This window comes from Rhipicephalus sanguineus, chromosome 2 (genome assembly GCF_013339695.2).
Source record: "Rhipicephalus sanguineus isolate Rsan-2018 chromosome 2, BIME_Rsan_1.4, whole genome shotgun sequence".
Lineage (NCBI taxonomy): Eukaryota > Metazoa > Arthropoda > Arachnida > Ixodida > Ixodidae > Rhipicephalus > Rhipicephalus sanguineus.
The window spans coordinates 92,349,620-92,368,045 of NC_051177.1; the positions used below are offsets into that span (position 1 = coordinate 92,349,620).

General features: G+C 47.6%; 1 protein-coding gene across 3 annotated transcripts in view; it reads right to left on the reverse strand.

Moving 5' to 3' along the window:
• Nucleotides 1-13,649, reverse strand: part of LOC125757192 (alpha-tocopherol transfer protein-like) — a 37,540-nt gene extending 23,891 nt beyond the window's left edge. For 2 of the 3 annotated variants that reach the window (XM_049412492.1, XM_049412490.1), the window contains exon 1: nt 13,535-13,649. In XM_049412492.1, the coding sequence (XP_049268449.1) occupies nt 13,535-13,621 (87 nt within the window). In that variant the 5' untranslated portion in view covers nt 13,622-13,649. Of the gene's footprint in view, nt 1-150; nt 303-3,993; nt 4,188-13,534 lie in introns of those variants that run through there. The other variant, XM_049412491.1, reaches the window with a different exon arrangement.
• Between the last annotated feature and the right edge of the window lie 4,777 nt (nt 13,650-18,426).

Below are 18,426 nucleotides of genomic sequence, written 5' to 3' on the forward strand. Positions count from 1 at the left end.
CACCATACTTAAAGGTATCATGGACATTTCCGCTAGGCTTTTTCCTCGAATTTTTTATATATCTATTATTCGATCTGCTGGCGTTACAGTTATGGCCAAAAAACAGCGGTATAGGATATTCTTCGCTGCCTTCTTACTGTTTCTGCTTACCTGAAATAAGGAGCTGTCGCAATTCATGGAGAGCCGTCTGTTTGGACCGCTGGCGTTTCTCCTAATTCTCTGCGTGCAACATCCTCTGTAGATTCGAGTGAGGCAGCCGGTGCCGAGGTCGCCGCACTCATGTCACTGACCACTCCGAACACCTGCGAAACGCAGTATATATAGTCGACGTCGCTGGAGAATAACAACTCATGAAAGATGCATCGTGGCGTGACGCACCACACTGTCTACAACTGGCGCTGAGCAACAGAAAAGGTGCCATCACACATACCAACGCCCCCTCTATTAAAACCTGGGAGGACGCCTGAGCTTCGCCTTCAAGATTAGAACGCGATAACGTAATCTGGTCCCGTTCGCATCGCCTTCTCAATTGTTTGTTTGCCATCGCTTTTCGATGGACAGCTGCCGCAAGGAAAGGAACGTCTGTGCGCGTCACGTCGGCCGTTTCAAACTATACTAAAATGCCTACTGCAATAATAATAATATCTGGGGTTTAACGTCCCAAAACCACCATATGATTGTGAGAGACGCCGTAGTGGAGGGCTCCGGAAATTTCGACCACCTGGGGTTCATTAACGTGCACCTAAATCTAATACACGGGCCTCAAACATTTTCGCCTCCATCGAAAATGCAGCCGCCACGGCCGGGATTCGATCCCGCGACCTTTGGGCCAGCAGTCGAGCGCCATAACCACTAGACCACCATGGCGGGGAGAATGCCTACTGCAAATACAGTTGTGAAGTGTGCATGTAGAACCTAAAATTCTGGCTCACATCCACGCCGAGCAGTTAGCCAAGAATCAGGTAACTGAGGTGAAATATTGAATATATAGAAAATAGATTAACTTGTCCTTTGGTCTGCCTCACATACCTTCCCGTCGCTGTGCCCAAAAATCGCTTCACGGAGGGACAGTACATTTGAAGGTGTTAATCTAATACGATGATGCGTAGCGGTGTTTGTAGATGTTGATGTAGATCTTGTACAGCTGGCTCACACCCACTCAGGGGGATTGGCCAAGAATCGGGTAGCTTAGAAAAAATTATTTAAAAACTAGTAATGAGAATAATTTCCTATTTTGTTTACAGAAAGATTTCTAGAGCCCACTACGCCATAATTATTCCTTTTTCGAACTGGCGAAGTACCCACTACGCGTCCGTAAGGTAACACATGCACCTGCGCAGCTCCACACTTTTTTGATGCTGTTGCTGCTGATGATGATCAAATAGGCCTGAATGCGTTGTAATGGGTGGGGCGTTTAAACAACCAATCCGTTGCGGAGTTCACATGTTTAAATACCGGATGCGATTCCACGCTTCTGCCACGCAATAGTACCCGTGTTAGCGTGTCTCCTCGCACTATATACAGCACCTGTGTAGGATCTTTTTTCCGAAGCAGTTTCAAGCACTGGCGTGGCTCTGTGGTAGAACACTTGCTTGCCACGCGGAAGACGTGGGTTCGATTCCCAATCGAACCGGAGGTTCTTTATTTGCGTCCATTTCGTCTTTTCGCTCACGGACAACGCCGAGTTTTCGGTCACAACCAATGACGCCGACGCCGGAATTTTTGCGAAACGAGATCCTTAACGCTACCGCATTAAAGTAGTGAAGGCGCTGCACATACCAAGCGCCTCACAACGCTGGCATGGTGAGGAACACCCGCAGTGGCGTTCACTGCTTCGCAGTTGGATGATGCACGGGATGAGGATAAAACCAACTGCCAACCATCGCCGTTTGACAACCTTCAGTTAAAGGATTGATAGATTAAGCATTGTGTTTGCCATCTGTTCAGCTAAGACCGGGGCACCCACCACTGCATTCTCTGCAAACATCAGGAAGGCTAATCAGCGCGCTGACAACGCTCACGTGCGTAGCTAAAGCGCGAACGCTTGATATCCCTGTCAAAAGACCATCAAGTGCAGCACAAAGCGCTTCGAGCTTATGTTTGGCGCAACAATAACGTAAGATTGCTAGTCACACCTGCCGCTAAACAGCCTCAGAAAATACAATGAACGAGTGTTTTATTCTCTCTCTTGGCGTTTCTCGTCTTTCTGGCTCACTTCGTGACGCCAGAACGGTGATTCACGTGACATTATTGAAGGATCATACTCTCGATTGGTTCATATACGATAAATATCAGTCGTGAATTGTCTCCTACCCTGCTTTGCCATGCAGTCGGCACACCCGTTCTTCCTTCTCTCGCATGACTATCGTGCGCGATCAACTGACTTCGCTTCATTTTGTGCGTTTCCGACTGCGTGTAGGTAACAGCTCGTATCCAACAAGCGCGAAATCCTGATAGGCTCAACGCTCAGTGCTGACATTGTACTCGTGATTTATGAAGAAATGAGTGGCGAGGAGGAGATATCGCCTGTGGGAAGGGTAGCGAAAGTGAGAAAGAAACCGCTCCCTTGTCTTTGAAATCGGAGTGGTTTAGGGGCCCTTTAAGCGAAGCTTTTGTAACTGCCATGTTTCGGCGGTGGTGGCGTAAGCGGAAAAAAAAAACGGCATCATGCGCGAAAAACCCGGCGCCGACGAGCGCACAGAAATGCGGCACTCGAAGGTGCGCCAGTCAAACGCGTATTTCTATGCGCCGTTTTCCAATTGATGTCTCTCGATCATGGGCTTGTTGGCGAAGAGCCGTTTCTGATATGGCAATCTCATCTTTTAACGAGGTGCCCCGCCACGGTGGTCTAGTGGTTATGGCGCTCGAGTGCTGACCCGTAGGTCGCGGGGTCGAATCCCGATCGCGGCGGCTGCATTTTCGACGGAGGCGAAAATGTTTGAGGACCTTGTACTTAGATTTAGGTGCACGTTAAAGAGCCCCAGTTGGTCGAAATTTCCGGAGCCCTCCACTACGGCGTCCCTTATAATCATATCGTGGTTTTGGGACGTTAAACCCCCGATAATATTATTATATTATCTTTTAACGAGGTGACTTGTCACCTCACGTTGCCACATTTCATTGTTGCCTGGATAGAGATAGAACGCATGAGCGTGGTTGTTGGCTGTAGCAACTGAAGTGTTGCGCTGCTAAGTAGGCGGATGCCGGTCCAATACCCGGCATGGAGGAAGCAAACATTTAGAAAGGAGCATTGCGCAATGAGAAAGAAAGAAAGAAAGAAAGAAAGAAAGAAAGAAAGAAAGAAAGAAAGAAAGAAAGAAAGAAAGAAAGAAAGAAAGAAAGGCAGTGCGTCAGGCACGCATACGCCCAGTTTCACTTGCCCCCATTTTCTCGACAGGGCAAGAGCTCCTAGATATTTTTGCAAAAAACTTCCTATTGACCTTGTCAAGCTTTGTTTTGCTTTAAATATGGTCAAAATTTCGTACATTGACTCGGAAGCCTGGAGCGCTAAAAGGACCAGAGTAGCTATTGTAATCGGTTCTTAATGTTTCCCTGTTTTCGAGTGCGGAGGGAGGCGGGCAACATGTCTCGAGGCGGCGGGGCTTGATGTACAGATATAAGTGCGAAAACGCACATACGTGCCCCCCCCCCCCTTAATCTTCTACAAGTCCAGCCTGTTGTCTATGATCATTCTCCAAGCACATAAGTGTAGCTTGCTTCGGGAGGTTCAAGGCAATTCGATTTATATATTTCGTCTATTGGAAGCTCGAACACACTGTTAATTACGTGATTAGTACGGTATATATAGCAATTAGCGCGTTAATTTGCTTCGACTAAAGACATTTGGACGCAGGATTACACTGTCACAGGACATATAAAGCAGTAGGCTCGTACAACATATTGGTAAAATTGCATAAAGAAGAAAGAGTATGACCACAGATATGCTATACCAACCGTGTTTTCGCATATACGTATCGCACCTTTCGTACTTACACGCTGTAATGTCGTGCACTCACTCGTAGTACCGCTGGTGCCGTGCAGTTGAAACGTTGAGTTTGCGACGTCAAACGAGTATTCCCGAGGAAACGTGCGGCGGGGAAACTTCTGCCAGCGCTCCGCCACAAGGCACCGCTGCTCCGAAGAGCTATCTTTCACGAAGTACACAGCTTGCGTACGGCCTCCAAACTGACTCACGTCGCTACTCTTGTCAAGGCTTCCCCTCATGCCGACGCAAGCGCTCAGATTTCCAAACGGAAATAAACAGGCACAGTCCTTGACTTCAGAACCGGTTTGTTGACCTCCGCATGCGACTGTCAGCACGTGTGGGAGTCAACGTGTCGTCCCTCATTCTTATATAATTGATACACAGTGACTCATGGACACGTGTACTGTTGCCGAAGTCTCAATGCCAACACAATGCGTGTGCCAGTCGCCTACATAGCAAGCCAGGCGATAAACGAGGCTAGCATTTCCGGCGGTACGCAATACTTAATGTCATGTTATGCAACTTTTTTGCTGTTTTCTTTTACCTATCTGTTAATTCCTTGTTTTACTGTTATTTTTTTCCTAACAACTGTATCGTTCGGTAACTTGGAATTTTTTTTTTTGCTCTGTGACAATTCATGAATACCTGTACGTATTGAATATATCATGTACTGAATTGTACTATATCCCCCCCCCCCTCCTCACCCTATGCCTCTTCGGTGGCCTGTGGGGTGTTCTTAAATAAATAAATAAATAAATAATGCAATTAAAAATTTGCTATCTATCTATCTATCTATCTATCTATCTATCTATCTATCTATCTATCTATCTATCTATCTATCTATCTATCTATCTATCTATCTATCTATCTATCTATCTATCTATCTATCTATCTATCTATCTATCTATCTATCTATCGCTATTCGCGTATAAAGCTTGAGTACCAAATGTGTTTACACGTTTGCTGTCCGAGTTATCGTTGCTTAACTATTCTAAAATTTTAGTTGATATCTAAATATCTCCGTCTATGGTTTAGGAAATTAGCCTTCGTTGGCCGCTGTCGGAACTATTTCACTTATCATGATGCATGAACATTTGAAGCAATAGGCACCAACACAAGGTACACGGTCCAGACATCTCTTTTGACCGTTACTCCCTGTAGCTGCGTACAGAACGTCTATAACGTTTAAAAAAAATCAGATAAAATCAATCGCATTCACTCCTACGAGATATTCGACCATTCTTTGAAGTCTCATTGTAAACTCACGTCCCCATTACTGACTTTCGTCCAGAAATTAAAGCCGTCTTGTTCTTACCTCTCAAGATGGTGGCACTTATCTTGCATCAGTTCTACACAGCGAGCATCCGCACTGGTACAGCGAAGGTTTGGTCCTGGAAAACAAGTAGTTCTACCGCCGCTGTTCTCCCTGAAGTAAAGGTTGCCACTGTCCATTTCAAAGTACCTCACTAAACTATATCGACGGTCGTAGAAACTAGCAGGCCCGTGCGTTTTCACTGATTGCGGAAAACGCCACGAACAGTCGGTTGTCCTTGTCATGTGCACTGTTTACTGTCGCTCTCCGCACGAACCATCTGTGTTTGACGTCGCACAAATGACACGGTACACCTTTCTGAGAATGAGAACTACAAGACGTTATTCAGCAGCTATTAAATTAGTAGCATTGAGTACGCTAGATCGTCGCTTTGAAAGGACCAGTATTTGTAAGTTGGGACGCCAAAAAGGGAATAGGTGCCCATGACTTTGTATACATATTTGCATGACAGTGCGCATTACCTCGTGCCAACAACGAAAAATTCGTCAACACGGGGTGTCACTAGAGCCGACAGTGACACCCCGTGTTGACGAATTTGTCATCCCTGCAAGCTTCGGCCTTCCCGAGAACGTCTGCCTTGTGGTAACAGGTCATACTTATGACGCCCCACTTTCACTCCCTGAACACTACCATAGACCCGAAGGTCGTGGCATCGAATCCCGGCCGTGGCGGCCACATTTTCGATGGAGGCGAAAAGGCTTGAAGCCCGTGTACTTAGATTTAGGTGCACGCTAAAGAGCCCCGGATTGTCGAAATGTCCGGAGCCCTCCACTATAGGCGTCTCCCATAATCATATAGTGGTTTTGGGACCTTAAACTCCAACAATTATTATTAAGAACTCTGCCATTAGGGCGTGTAAACATCGGCGGTCTACAAAACATATGTGAGCGCTCTTCGTACGCATAGGCGTGCGCACGGGGGGGGGGGGGGGGGGGCAGGGGCGGCGGCCGCCCCCCCCAATTCACCTAAGTGGGGGGGGCGCAAAGTTAGCCCCACACATTAACATAATAAGGAGGGGGGGCGCTGCGACGCGCCCCATAATTGGGAGGGGGGGCGTCGCAGCGCCCCCCCCCCCTCCTTATTATGTTAATGTGTGGGGCTGCGACGAACCTTCGCCCCCCTGAAGGGGAACCCTGCGCACGCCTACGTTCGTACGCGAGGCGCTCAAAAGATGACGCGCCATGCACTGTGCGATGCACTGTGCGGCATGGTGTGCGAAGCCGGTCGGCGGAGTAACATGAACCCAGACCCGGAGTGAACCCGCTCCCTTTAGCGAGGGCATAGGCTTGTGCAGGGTTATCAATTACAGTAGAGTTGTCATCTGCGTCACTTGCTACACAATCTCGGAAATTTGAACCTGCCGAAAAACGAAGCACAGCGGAGAGAAGTGGCAGACACAACGACTGGACTAACAACTGTGCTTTATTGAAAACAACCATCTCCTAGGAAAACTAGGTGGGCATACGCAGCTCAAGAGCACACACCGAAGAAAATTGATAGCGAGATCGATCAAGTGGCTAGCACCACTCCGACAGGATGCTTAGTTCTTTCTGCACTAGTCTGGTAGGTTGTGTGCCGATTCAGTTATCCCCTTGCATGCTAATTTGCTTCGATAATTGCGCGCTCCACCTTGTCCTTGCCTCCATCAAGAATTTTAACATTGCAAAAAGGAGGGACGCGGCCGCATTCCTGACAATGGCGAGGCACGTTCGCTCCGTCAAAAGTGTTAAAAGAATGGTAGTGCTCTCAGAGCCTATTATTGAAACACTGGCCTTTTTTTTGCCGATGGTTACTTTTTCACAGGTCAGCGGAGTCTCGTAAACCGCACGTACATGTTGAACACGTAACAACCATTTTCATGCAGCGTCGTACATGCACGGGTTCTAGTTCGGTCATGCGCGGCACGCGAACAAAGACTTGAAAGTTTGCAATTAGTTGAAATGACGACGTTAACGTCCTGTCTAGCAGCATTTATTTTGGCGTTATGTGAAATCCTGTGTAGTACATAGGCATAATCCTTTCTGGTCAGTTCCTGTGGGGTCGACCCTTCTTTAACGCGATAGCATTAAAGAGATCGTTTCGCAGAAGTTGCGGCATCAACGTCAATGTCGGAGTCCTTGGTTCTGAGCAAAAAATCAGCGTTGTCGGTGAGCGAGAATTCGAGATAGATGCGAATAAACAAATAATAAAAATCTTCGGTTCAAGTGGGAATCGAACCCAGGCCTTCTGCGTGGGAAGCACGTGTTCAACACAGAGCCACTCCAGTGCTTGAAACTGCTTCGGAAAAGAAAAACCATACGGCTGTCATATAGTGCAAGGATTCTCCTTACCGCATGTAATGCTGCGTGGCAGAAGCGTAGAATCGCGCCAGGCGTCAAGATATGTTAATCGCACAACAAGTGAGGGGTATATAGGCCCACCATTTACAAACCGCCCAGACAAATTGAATCATCATCAGAGCATCGAAAAAGTGGGCAGCTGTGTAGATGCAGGTTTTCCTTACGGACGCCTGGTGAGCACATCGCCAGTTTGTAAAACGAAGAATTATGGCGTAGTGGCACTTCGCAACTGTGCTCGCTGTAGGCATTCTATAGGATAGTTTCAAACAACCAATGTTGCGCGCACAGATGTTCCTTCTCTTGCAGCACGGGCCCACCAAGAAGCGAAGGCAGGCTAGCGATTGAGAGGGCGATGCGAACGGTGCCCGGTTAAGCTATCGCGTTCTACTCTTGAAGGTGAAATTCAAACGTTTTACAAGTTTTTGTCAGCAAGCCTCTTAAACTTTTGCAGGAACTTTTCTCTCACTGCAGAGAAAAACGCTTTCGGATGACCAGAGGCTTCCAAGTGTTCTGATTTTCTTTTTAAACCTGACTTTATTTATTATCATTATTTTTTATTTCCAAATCCGTGAATCCCTCAAAGGGATCAATACAGGGGTCGGAGTAAATTCACAGATGAAATATACTTAAAAAGTAATAAGATACACATACACACTAGAAGTTCGCTCGCAACTCTTTCTTGGTTTTAATCCTCAGACAACTCCCGGTAGTCCCTCTGTTCTTCATGGCAATTCCACTCTCATGTGTTGTACGATCGCGTGGTTTAAATAGAGCTTCCCTGTCTGAAAAGAACGCTTCACAACCACTCAGCTCAGTGCAGAGCCAAATGCATGAATGGCCTTTCTTCCAAGGATTACTGGTGCTCCGAAAGCGCTAACAGTCAGTCAGTCAGTCAGTCAGTCAGTCAGTCAGTCAGTCAGTCAGTCAGTCAGTCAGAGTGAGTGAGTGAGTGAGTGAGTGAGTGAGTGAGTGAGTGAGTGAGTGAGTGAGTGAGTGAGTGAGTGAGTGAGTGAGTGAGTGAGTGAGTGAGTGAGTGAGTGAGTGAGTGAGTGAGTGAGTGAGTGAGTGAGTGAGTGAGTGAGTGAGTGAGTGAGTGAGTGAGTGAGTGAGTGAGTGAGTGAGTGAGTGAGTGAGTGAGTGAGTGAGTGAGTGAGTGAGTGAGTGAGTGAGTGAGTGAGTGAGTGAGTGAGTGAGTGAGTGAGTGAGTGAGTGAGTGAGTGAGTGAGTGAGTGAGTGAGTGAGTGAGTGAGTGAGTGAGTGAGTGAGTGAGTGAGTGAGTGAGTGAGTGAGTGAGTGAAATGCGGAGACCTATGTACGAATATCACTTTTTATTGCGCCGGAGGTTACGAAGTATCTTTGGCGAGAAGTTTTGAATGAAGATTCAGCACTTCTCACCGGCGTGAAAGAGACACCTGGAGCTCGAAAAACAACAATGCTTCGGTTCATCACAGGCTGTCTCAAATGTTCACCATGTCTTTCCTCAGGCGTATCACGTCAGTTAGCAAGCCTTTAGATTCAGCCTTCGTCGCCGTATCGCGGTACCCGTAAGTGCCGAGCTTCTGGAAGAAGCCTTCTTCACTCTCTAACTCTCTCTCCAATGGATCGTAGTCGTAGCTTTCGTTCGTCCCTCCATGTTCTTCCGGAATGACGTCATCCGGCATGAGCTGATGCAATTCCTTTAGATCGTATCCAAAAAATCTGATCTGTAAAAGGAAGGTTTGTCAAAGGGCTTCACACAAATTGTGATTAGCAGGTTTGTGAGCGCACGAAATACAATTCGCATACTTACGATCACTGGTACGTAAGCGCTGTAACACTTACGAATCCGATGTTTCCTGAAACAGACTACGATGTGACGAACCTGGGACGTCCCGAGGGTCGATTATCAAGCTAATATTTACCTTAGAAACGCGACACCTGATACACTTTTCGGAACAGGCATTTCGCAATTATACCTTCTGTTAATTGTCCAAGCCCATGTTGAGAGTTCAAGCTGCTCGGTTAGTTCATTTTATTGAAATATACTCGATACTAGAGCTGCCCAATTGAGAGTCTCTCTTTTTCCTTTTTTTTTTTTGTGAATGAACAGCACGTCGTTATGCAAACCGGGAAAGCAGGGTTGTTTTAGAAGAGCTTAATATTTGCAGTTGAAGTTGCGTCCTGTTTACACAAATTATTGATATCGTCATGTATTTTATTCATGTCGGGTTTTCCAATTACTCTATTGCGAAAAGTGCCAGTTCCATGGGATCATGTTCTTTTAACTTTTGAGACTGTGTTTCAGCCGTCATTTGCAACATTCGAGCAATATTTGTTGATGCAGATTTTTTTTCTTAATTGCACGGTTGGGAAGATGTTAAAATTATCAGGAACGAAACAATGAAAAACTGCAGGAAGAAGCATCCAGTCGAATCTTACCCGCTTTAAAAGTTTTGCCTTAAGGAAGGTCTTAGCAATCGCAAAGAGAATGTCAAATATTGGAGGATTGTTGGTGATGTAGATTCCTTTCAGGCGTATGGGCATGGAATCCTGGAAGATGTTTATGCAGGTTACTGGCGCGATGCACATACAAACCATTGCAATAACAGTACCATGTTCTATGTACTTCTCAGAGGTCAGAATTCGTTGAAACTTGCTTCTGCACCACACACACGAAAAAAAAGAAACACATGTGGTTATACTTATAATTTGTGGTGTTGCGCAGCAAAGCTTGATGTGGCCCGTGCCATCGTAAATGTGTCATCAAAACGCGCGAACGCAGTGTCGAATAGTTCTCATTTTTAAAATAAAAGTATTTTTAAAAAGGTATTACTTAACGTTATACAACTAAGGTAAATGTCATTCGAAAAAGGATGTCCAGTCATTTCAGCGGTTTATAAATACGAAACAGCAACTTTCCGTTATTCTTGAGCACCGTGAGAATTACAGTAATTGTTCGATACCACACGCACGCCTGATGACAAGTGCAAAGTATTGTCTTAAGGATAGAGGTAGGGCTTGATGAGCACTTAATTTCTGTATTAAGACGATGTAAGCGAAGACGTACTGGCTAAATAATATGTCCGTATACAGGCTGGCGAAAAACGTGCCATTCTGTATAGATACCCTTATTAGAGACTCTCAAACTGTCCCTGTGCATTATTATGACGTGTTGAACGAGAGCTCTGCTCAGCAGTTAGCTCATTGTGCGCCACTTACCTGCGGCTAGACTGACAGCAGTTCTTATGGCAGACGGTGTGTAGTGAGCCAGATGGTAGATGCTGAGGCCTTTTAGGTCCACTATGGCCGCGATGCCCCTAACCTGAGTGTCTTCGAGAAGAAGACAGTGCTCGACGAGTACTAAGCACACTCGGAACAAATCGTTCAACCTGCAAATCCCAGCATTCCAGGCTCCTAGTGGTCATGACCGACAGAGAAAAAAAAATCAGAGTAATGTTCATAAAAGAGCAATCCATTCCAACATATGTACAGACTGAGGAAACTGAGGAAACATCTAAAATGTGATGCACATATTCGTTTCGCTGGAATTGTGCGCTTTAAGTGTCTCTTTAACGGGTATTTAAAAAGCGGTATCAAATAGTATCGACACATGAAAAAAAAATTGGGGGACCCTTATGCTTCGCTTTAAGAGTTGAACGCGATAGCGAAATCCGGCCCTTAGTGCGCACTTCAACCACGAAGTGCATACTTATTAATGTGTGTTGTTACACACACACGCGCACGCGCACACAGACGGGCGCGCGCGCCACATGGTCAGGCCAGGAAAGCGGAGGTCAAACGCCAAAAATGCCATGAAGGTGCCTTGCTGAGAGCCAGGGAAGCTGAAATGAAGGCGTCCTCGCCGTGATATGGATCCCCAACTACGAGCACGGGAAGCCGATCACAGGCGTCAACGACGCCGAAATGGCACAGAACTTCGAGCTCGAGAAGCGGAGGCCAAGCGCCAGCGTCGCCAAGACAACCCTGGCATGAGAGCGACCACTTGACAACAACTTGGCAACTTCCCTGTGCTAGAACGGCGGAACCATACAGGCTCTGCTGTAGTCGCATGGCCTCCGAGATGGCGGACGCGCGACGTGAAACACGCCGCGCGCTTGTCACCTCGGAGGCAATAATAGTCGAGTCATGTTTTTTACAATGTATCAAAGATTATCTAATGTTTGCTGTTTGTTTGACATGTGTTCCGCTAGATGGACATAGTTGTCCATTTTTGGAGCGGTTTGTAAGTTGCGTTTTTAGCGGCGATGGGTGTACCATACCGGCTTTTTCGAAGCATGGCGTCGCGGAAGAAACGTAGTTCGATGGCCTCCCCATGCAATGCGCCTTGGTGGTTCGGGAGGAAAAGGAAAAAGGCACCTAATTTCTGTCTGCCATTAGGCGACACGGCGCAGTGCCTTATAGGGGTGGGGTAAGGGGGGATGAAAGAAAAGTAGAAAGAAATAGGGAAGGAAGTGATCGGAAGTCGACAGGCGCGACGAAGAGACAAGGGGACAGGAAAGATTGGGGAGCCGGTCACAGGAGTTCACGGACGGGACCACGATTCAGCCAGGGGCACGATGCACGTCGGTGACGAGGCGGCGAAGGCCCCGCCGATAAGAGGCGCACGGCATGGCGGTCGAGGCAGCCGTCACAGAGCGTCGACGGCGAGAGGCACGAGCGCGTCCTGAACGGGCGAGCGGGGCATCGTGGGCAACACGTCCGTCTCGCGTGAAATCATCCGAGCAACTCCCCCCAATGCGCCTACAAATCGCCGAATGGGCTCCGTTTCGTCGTGACACCTGCCGAAGAAAATAAAGAAGAATCCCTCAAGGCGGTGCCTAGTTTGCAAGGCGCACGGCAAAAAGTCCGAGAGCCGATGGGAGTGCGAAAGATGTTAAGTTGGTCTTCACATTCCTGTGTACTTCAAAGTTTTTCACACATGAAAATCGCACTGAAACAGTTGATGCAGTTAAGCGTCGCCTTGCGCCATTGTGCGCTTCTGCAATGCAACATTAAATGCGTTAAGGAGACTCGATCTCTCCACTACATGGCGTTTATGTAGTGTTTTTTTTCGAAGTAGTTGAGAGTAACATCGTGGCTTTGTGTTATGACACCTGCTTGCCACGCAAACGGCCCGGGTTCGACCCTCAATGGGACCGGAGATTTTCGCTGTTTATGTTATATTATTTGCATCTTTCTCGATTTTTCGGTCACGGACGATTTTTCGCTCACAACCAACGACGCCGACACCGGAATTTCTGCGACACGAGCTCTCAAACGCTATCGCGTTAAAAAAGAAGAACAGAACGACAACTATCGCTGTTATTAAGCCGAACGCCTTATACGTCTCTTGAGTCAATGATTTTTCGAGACTTGGTGAGGCCAAGTTGTTGTGGTCTCCAGAGCGCGCAGGGCGGCCGCGGCTCATTCGGGTTCTGCACTGACGACACCATCCCCTTTCAGCGCCCTTCGAACAACCCTGAAGTTTCTCTTTATTTCAGTAAATGTTCTTTATTCTCTCTATTTCTTTCTCTTTCTTGGTAAAGTACCCCAGACTCATCACAAGACGGCTAGGAGCGTATATGGAGTGGGTTTGAACCGCGCACTGCATAAGGCTTTCTTCTGAAACCTCATATAATATTGCCTGTCTTGAAAGTCCTTTTATGTTCTCCGCTACATAATTTTATTCAGACTTGAGGTTTAAAGGTCAAATTAATGCGCGAAAGTCCAGCGCATAGCGAAATCTCTTGGCTTACCGGCTTTGAGCACCAGAGCTATCCTTCCCATCGGATCTCTGTGACGTGAGACCGTGACCAGGCGATGCTTGCGGCACACGGCTTCGAAAGGTATTCTGCTTGGAGTTAAGTTTTCAAACATTTCCGGGCGGTCCGTTCGAACCTTGAAGTACTTCTTGACGTTCTTGAAAGCGGCCCGCGTATCGTACTTGCGGGCTCGCAGAAACTTGACCAGGAAGGCATCGTCCATAGGGCATTGCAACAATGGCTCATCTTGTTGGGATAGAGGTACAATGAAAACAAAACGTCACAAAATGGCCGTCACTGAAGGTCTTGCATTGGTCCGACTTGAGCTAGTTGCCTATGCATTGTATAAGAAGCTTAACCATGTTGTTTTAGGCCATGTGGCCCAGTGGTCTGTGCCAAATCTGAAGTAACAACATTTCGAATTGTTTGTGGCATTGGGAGGCCCGACTCGCGAGCTCGGACTCACACGTTCAACTACGCCATTTAGGCGAGCGGCGGATGCCGGTGGAGCCCATGACTTGGGCGCCAACCAATGAGCTCCTAAGTCGCCCCTTTTTGACACCGTCCCTTGCAATAAAGTTTTGTTATTTCTCATTTTTCATATTGAAAAGCTCTACTTACGCGTCATCTATAGAAAATTCGCAAAGGTGATTATGCGTGTATTATTTCTGCGAAAATTTTCGGATGCTTTTCTCGATATATTTGATTATACACGCGTATCCAACGAGTCCCCAGCGACGTGCATAATCATGGCATGTCCTTCCATTTATAGGAGAATACTTTCCTTGAATAACTCACAATGCCATAAAACGCAAAAGAACGAAGTAAAAAAAGTCACAGTTTCGCCGCAACGGCGAAGCAATGAATGCGATAGCAATAAATTGGAATGTAACGCGAAGAACGGAAAGCAGCTCGAAATTGCCAGCGCGTCGCTCGAGCCCAAAGGACGCACGAAAAGAACGCACACAGGACGAGCGCGAACTATAATGCGTCACAGCTCGACACTGGAAGCGCACTGCTCAAACATAAAGCAGGACGCACGAAACGAACGAACAGGTACACATAGGACGAGCGCGAACGAACTGTACCAGTCGTTACTTATTTCCGTTTGAACAGCGCGCCTCTTTCGCGAACGCGGCCGCTGCAGCGTCGAAGCGACCTTCGTACGCTCTGTCACTTCAGCGCAGACATCGCCGGGAGAGCACAAGACATACAACCCCCCGCTCCCCCGCCAGCCGCCCCCTTCTTTCCTCAAGATAAGCGCACGAAGGCGACCACGTTCGTAGGAACGGGGTCACGATCTTTAAAGCGCGCCACGCTAAAGTCCCTGAAAAATAACTAAAGTAGCGCCATTCATGTCAGTGTGCAGGCACCTCCTCACTCGTGCGCTTTGTAGATTGCAGTTGAAGTTAGTTGAGCTGCGAAGCTCGCAGGGCATGGCTCTTGGCCGGAAGGAGAGGCTTGTGCAATTCTTCCGCTAGAGCGCCCGAGGGCGCTGCAGTTCTAAGTGACGCAGTTGGAACGGTCCGTGAAATAAAGGGTATGAAAAGAAATCACGCCATATCCACGAAGTGAATGATGATTGAGGAGCTGGCTCGAAGAAAGTCGGGAAAACCCATGAATCTTCCGTACAAGCCCTCTACCATCATATGAAGACGTGACACACGTTGTTATATATACATATATACACAAGGTTTAATTAACATACAATTTTGATGAACTATATACACAATTTACAATTATATACATATTGTTGAAGCATATATACAAGAAACATCTAACAGCGTCTGATTATCCATTGTCGACACTTGCAGACACAACGCTCCTAATGTTCTTTCAATTCGAAGACTGCCCTCGAGACGCCCACGACAAAGTGGCCCTAAAAACAGCTATGCGACGCTCGCCTGGCTGTCGACCGCGTTCCCCGATCGTTTTGCGAGAATTAACGGCCAGGCTAGAGGGAAGACACGACGCGCGCAGCGTTCCTCTTCGCGTTCCACGACGCTTTGAATGGATGGATGCACGTTACGGCGCGGAACTTCGCCGCAGCTTAAGAACCTGGCGAGCCAGCTCCTAATAGCGATAAATACGGCAATGTAATATACATCGAAGAAAGTGGCGTCTTTTCATGGTGTCCGAGAGCATAAAATTGTACGGTACATAATGTTTTAGTACGCAAAAGTGCTCGCTCCTGATGGCAGCGCCACTGCAAACACGGCGGCGCTAAGAAATCGCTAGAGTGGCGCACTAGCTTTTTAGAAGGTTGTCCGAGCGCCATCTTGTTTGTCCTCGTCTGGGTTGTTTACTTGATCGGTGCACGGTGCGTGGTCGACCGCGCTTGAGTCAGTTCGTACGGTGGTTCTGGATGCTTCAGGATGCCGACTTGTTCTGTCAGTGGCACCAGCCACCGGTACAAGAGCAGAAACAAGAGGTTTTGTCTACAGCAGGTAAAATCTGGAGCTTCCCGGAGGACACCCTAGAGGCGTTGCTGCAGCTGCTAGGAGAGGAGGCAGAGGCGAAGGGACGCAGTTGGCGCTACTTTATATTTTTCAGGGACTTTACGCCACGCGCGGACATCGCGCCATCTACGTGGTAACTCAGAAAGGATACTGATGTAAGAGGTGTATATAAACAAGACGAGCGCGAAGGCGCGAACTAATTGTGACAGTTGTTACTTATTTCTGTTTGAAGAGCGCGCTCCTTTCGCAAACGCGGCCGCTGCAGCGAGCGAAGCGAAGCAGCCCACCGGCCGCCCCTTCTTTCCTTGAGATAAGCGCACGAAAGCGACGACGCCCTGTAGAGCGAACAGCAACGGCGTTCGCAGGGGCGGGGCGACGATCTTTAAAGCGCGCGCGCACGTCGCGCCATCTATGTGGCCACTAAAAAAGCATCCTGTCGCCGTTAGCAGGCTGAAAGACTGTGCTGTCGTGGCCTAACGTCTAACGCGGCGGCCTGCAAAGCGAGAGGGCGCCCGTTCGATTCCGCGCGTCGGGAAGAATTTCTGAATTATTTCTTTGTGGCTTTTCTGTATATATACACACATATACATATACGGTGAATGACGGCGGCCACCGACGGCAAAAATCAGCCGAGACTGTCCATATAATTGCTATCGCAATAAAAAATGTTCTGCTGCGTATGTTACACTCTCCTTAAAGAGGCCCTGGAACACTTTTTCAGCGTGGCCAGAAAACGCTGCCGACCGGGAGTCGAGACTCCCGGGACACGCGGGCCAGACATTATAGCACTGCACGCGGCTTGGAACTTACAATTTATTTCTCAAAGTCATTCAGAAATTGTTCCCTCTTCCCTCGGCAATTGATGCCATAAACCCAAATGACCACGCCATAAACGTAAAGTGCACGGCCATTGTCTGGTTGAGCATCGTGGGCTGCATAGTTGCCGTGGCCGCCGCGGGATGCCGCCACGTGCCCGCGACTGAAAGTAAGCCACGTGTTCGAAGAAAAAAAAAGTAAAGAAAGTGTTTAAGGTCATGACGTGCGCTGACGAACGGACGCATCTTTTTGACCCCTCGTCATCCCCCTCCCTGCGTAGCTTTTAGGGCGCTCGCTAGTTTGAAAGGAGAGAGAAAGCGCTTGAAGCGTGCGGCAAATCCCTGGGTCTCCGCTCGTACTTCACGGATTCTAAAAATTTTTGCGGCAGTCGATTCGTGAGGCAATAGGCTCTTTTAATGAAGCCATTCGACGATTACTTGGAAAAGTGTTTCAGGGCCCCTTTAACACCTGAAGGCGAAAGCTTGCTTCACACTTTGGGATGCCTTAAGTTGAACAATCGGTTACCACACCTCTTGCAAAACAACACGAGCCTCGGTGTGCGAGACGCGCATTAAACTACCTCTAATTCTAATTCTAGTTCTAATCAAATTACCTTGACATTCTCAGTCCAATTCATTACCGTTCACCTGCTCGTACCATTCTGCACCTCACTTGGTGTTGTACTTCCTCCGATATCGGCCAACTGTCAACTGATGATGTCACGTGATGAATTTATGATGACGGCACGAATTTTGAAGCTTTTTGACATCACACTGATACGTCACAGCATGACGCCATCAGTGAGGTAGGTAACGCGGGGTTTTGTACTATTTCATTCGCCTACCATGTTTTCCTCAAGGGCCGCGCAACGAAAGACGTGAGACTTTCGCTTTAATATAGATTTATTTACTGCCTACGATTCGTACGCTCGCGTAACCACCATACTTCAAGGCACATTACGCGCTTATGCCAAGGTTTCTTCACAAAACGTCTGTATAATATTCTGTTTGTCGATATAAATGTTATTGCCAACAAATAGCGGCTTAGCGTGGTCTTACAGCTGCTTGCTTGCCGTTTCTGCTTACCTGAAATAAGTTGACGCAATTCATTGAGAGCCGCCAGTTTTATCGCTGCCGTTTCTCTTAATTCTTTCCGTGCAACATGCTCAAGGGATTCAAATGAGGCGGTAGGTCCCTGTGTCGCCGCCATCATGTCAGGGACCCCTGCAGGACCAAGCACCTGCGAAACGCAGGGTAGTTGAGGTGGCAGAAATGTATCATTTTTCACGGCCCCGTTACTCAATTCAAAAGGTAACAAGGAGTAATGTACCACGCGATTCAACTGCCTACTGCGCAGTAGAAACAGCGCTCTCGGCGTCTCACAACGTTTGAGATATGACAAACACCGCCAGAGCGTTGAATGTGTCGCAGCTGGATCATGCACGCGATGAGACTAAGGACAAACCATCTGTGTTCTGTCAGCGCTGAATGAAGGCATTTATAGTTTAAGCATACAGTTCCATATCCGTTCCGCTAAGGAACGGATATGAACCAGAACAATAGTCGGCGCATTTAAAACGCTCATCTGCGCAGCTGAAGCGAGAACGCCAACTAGTAGTGATGCAGAACTATCGATGGTACTATCGATACTATCGATAGCTTAGTGACTATCGAACTATCGATGGTGAAAAATACTATCGATAGCGCTATCGATAGTAAAAAATTCGATGGTACTATCGATAGTATAAAATCAA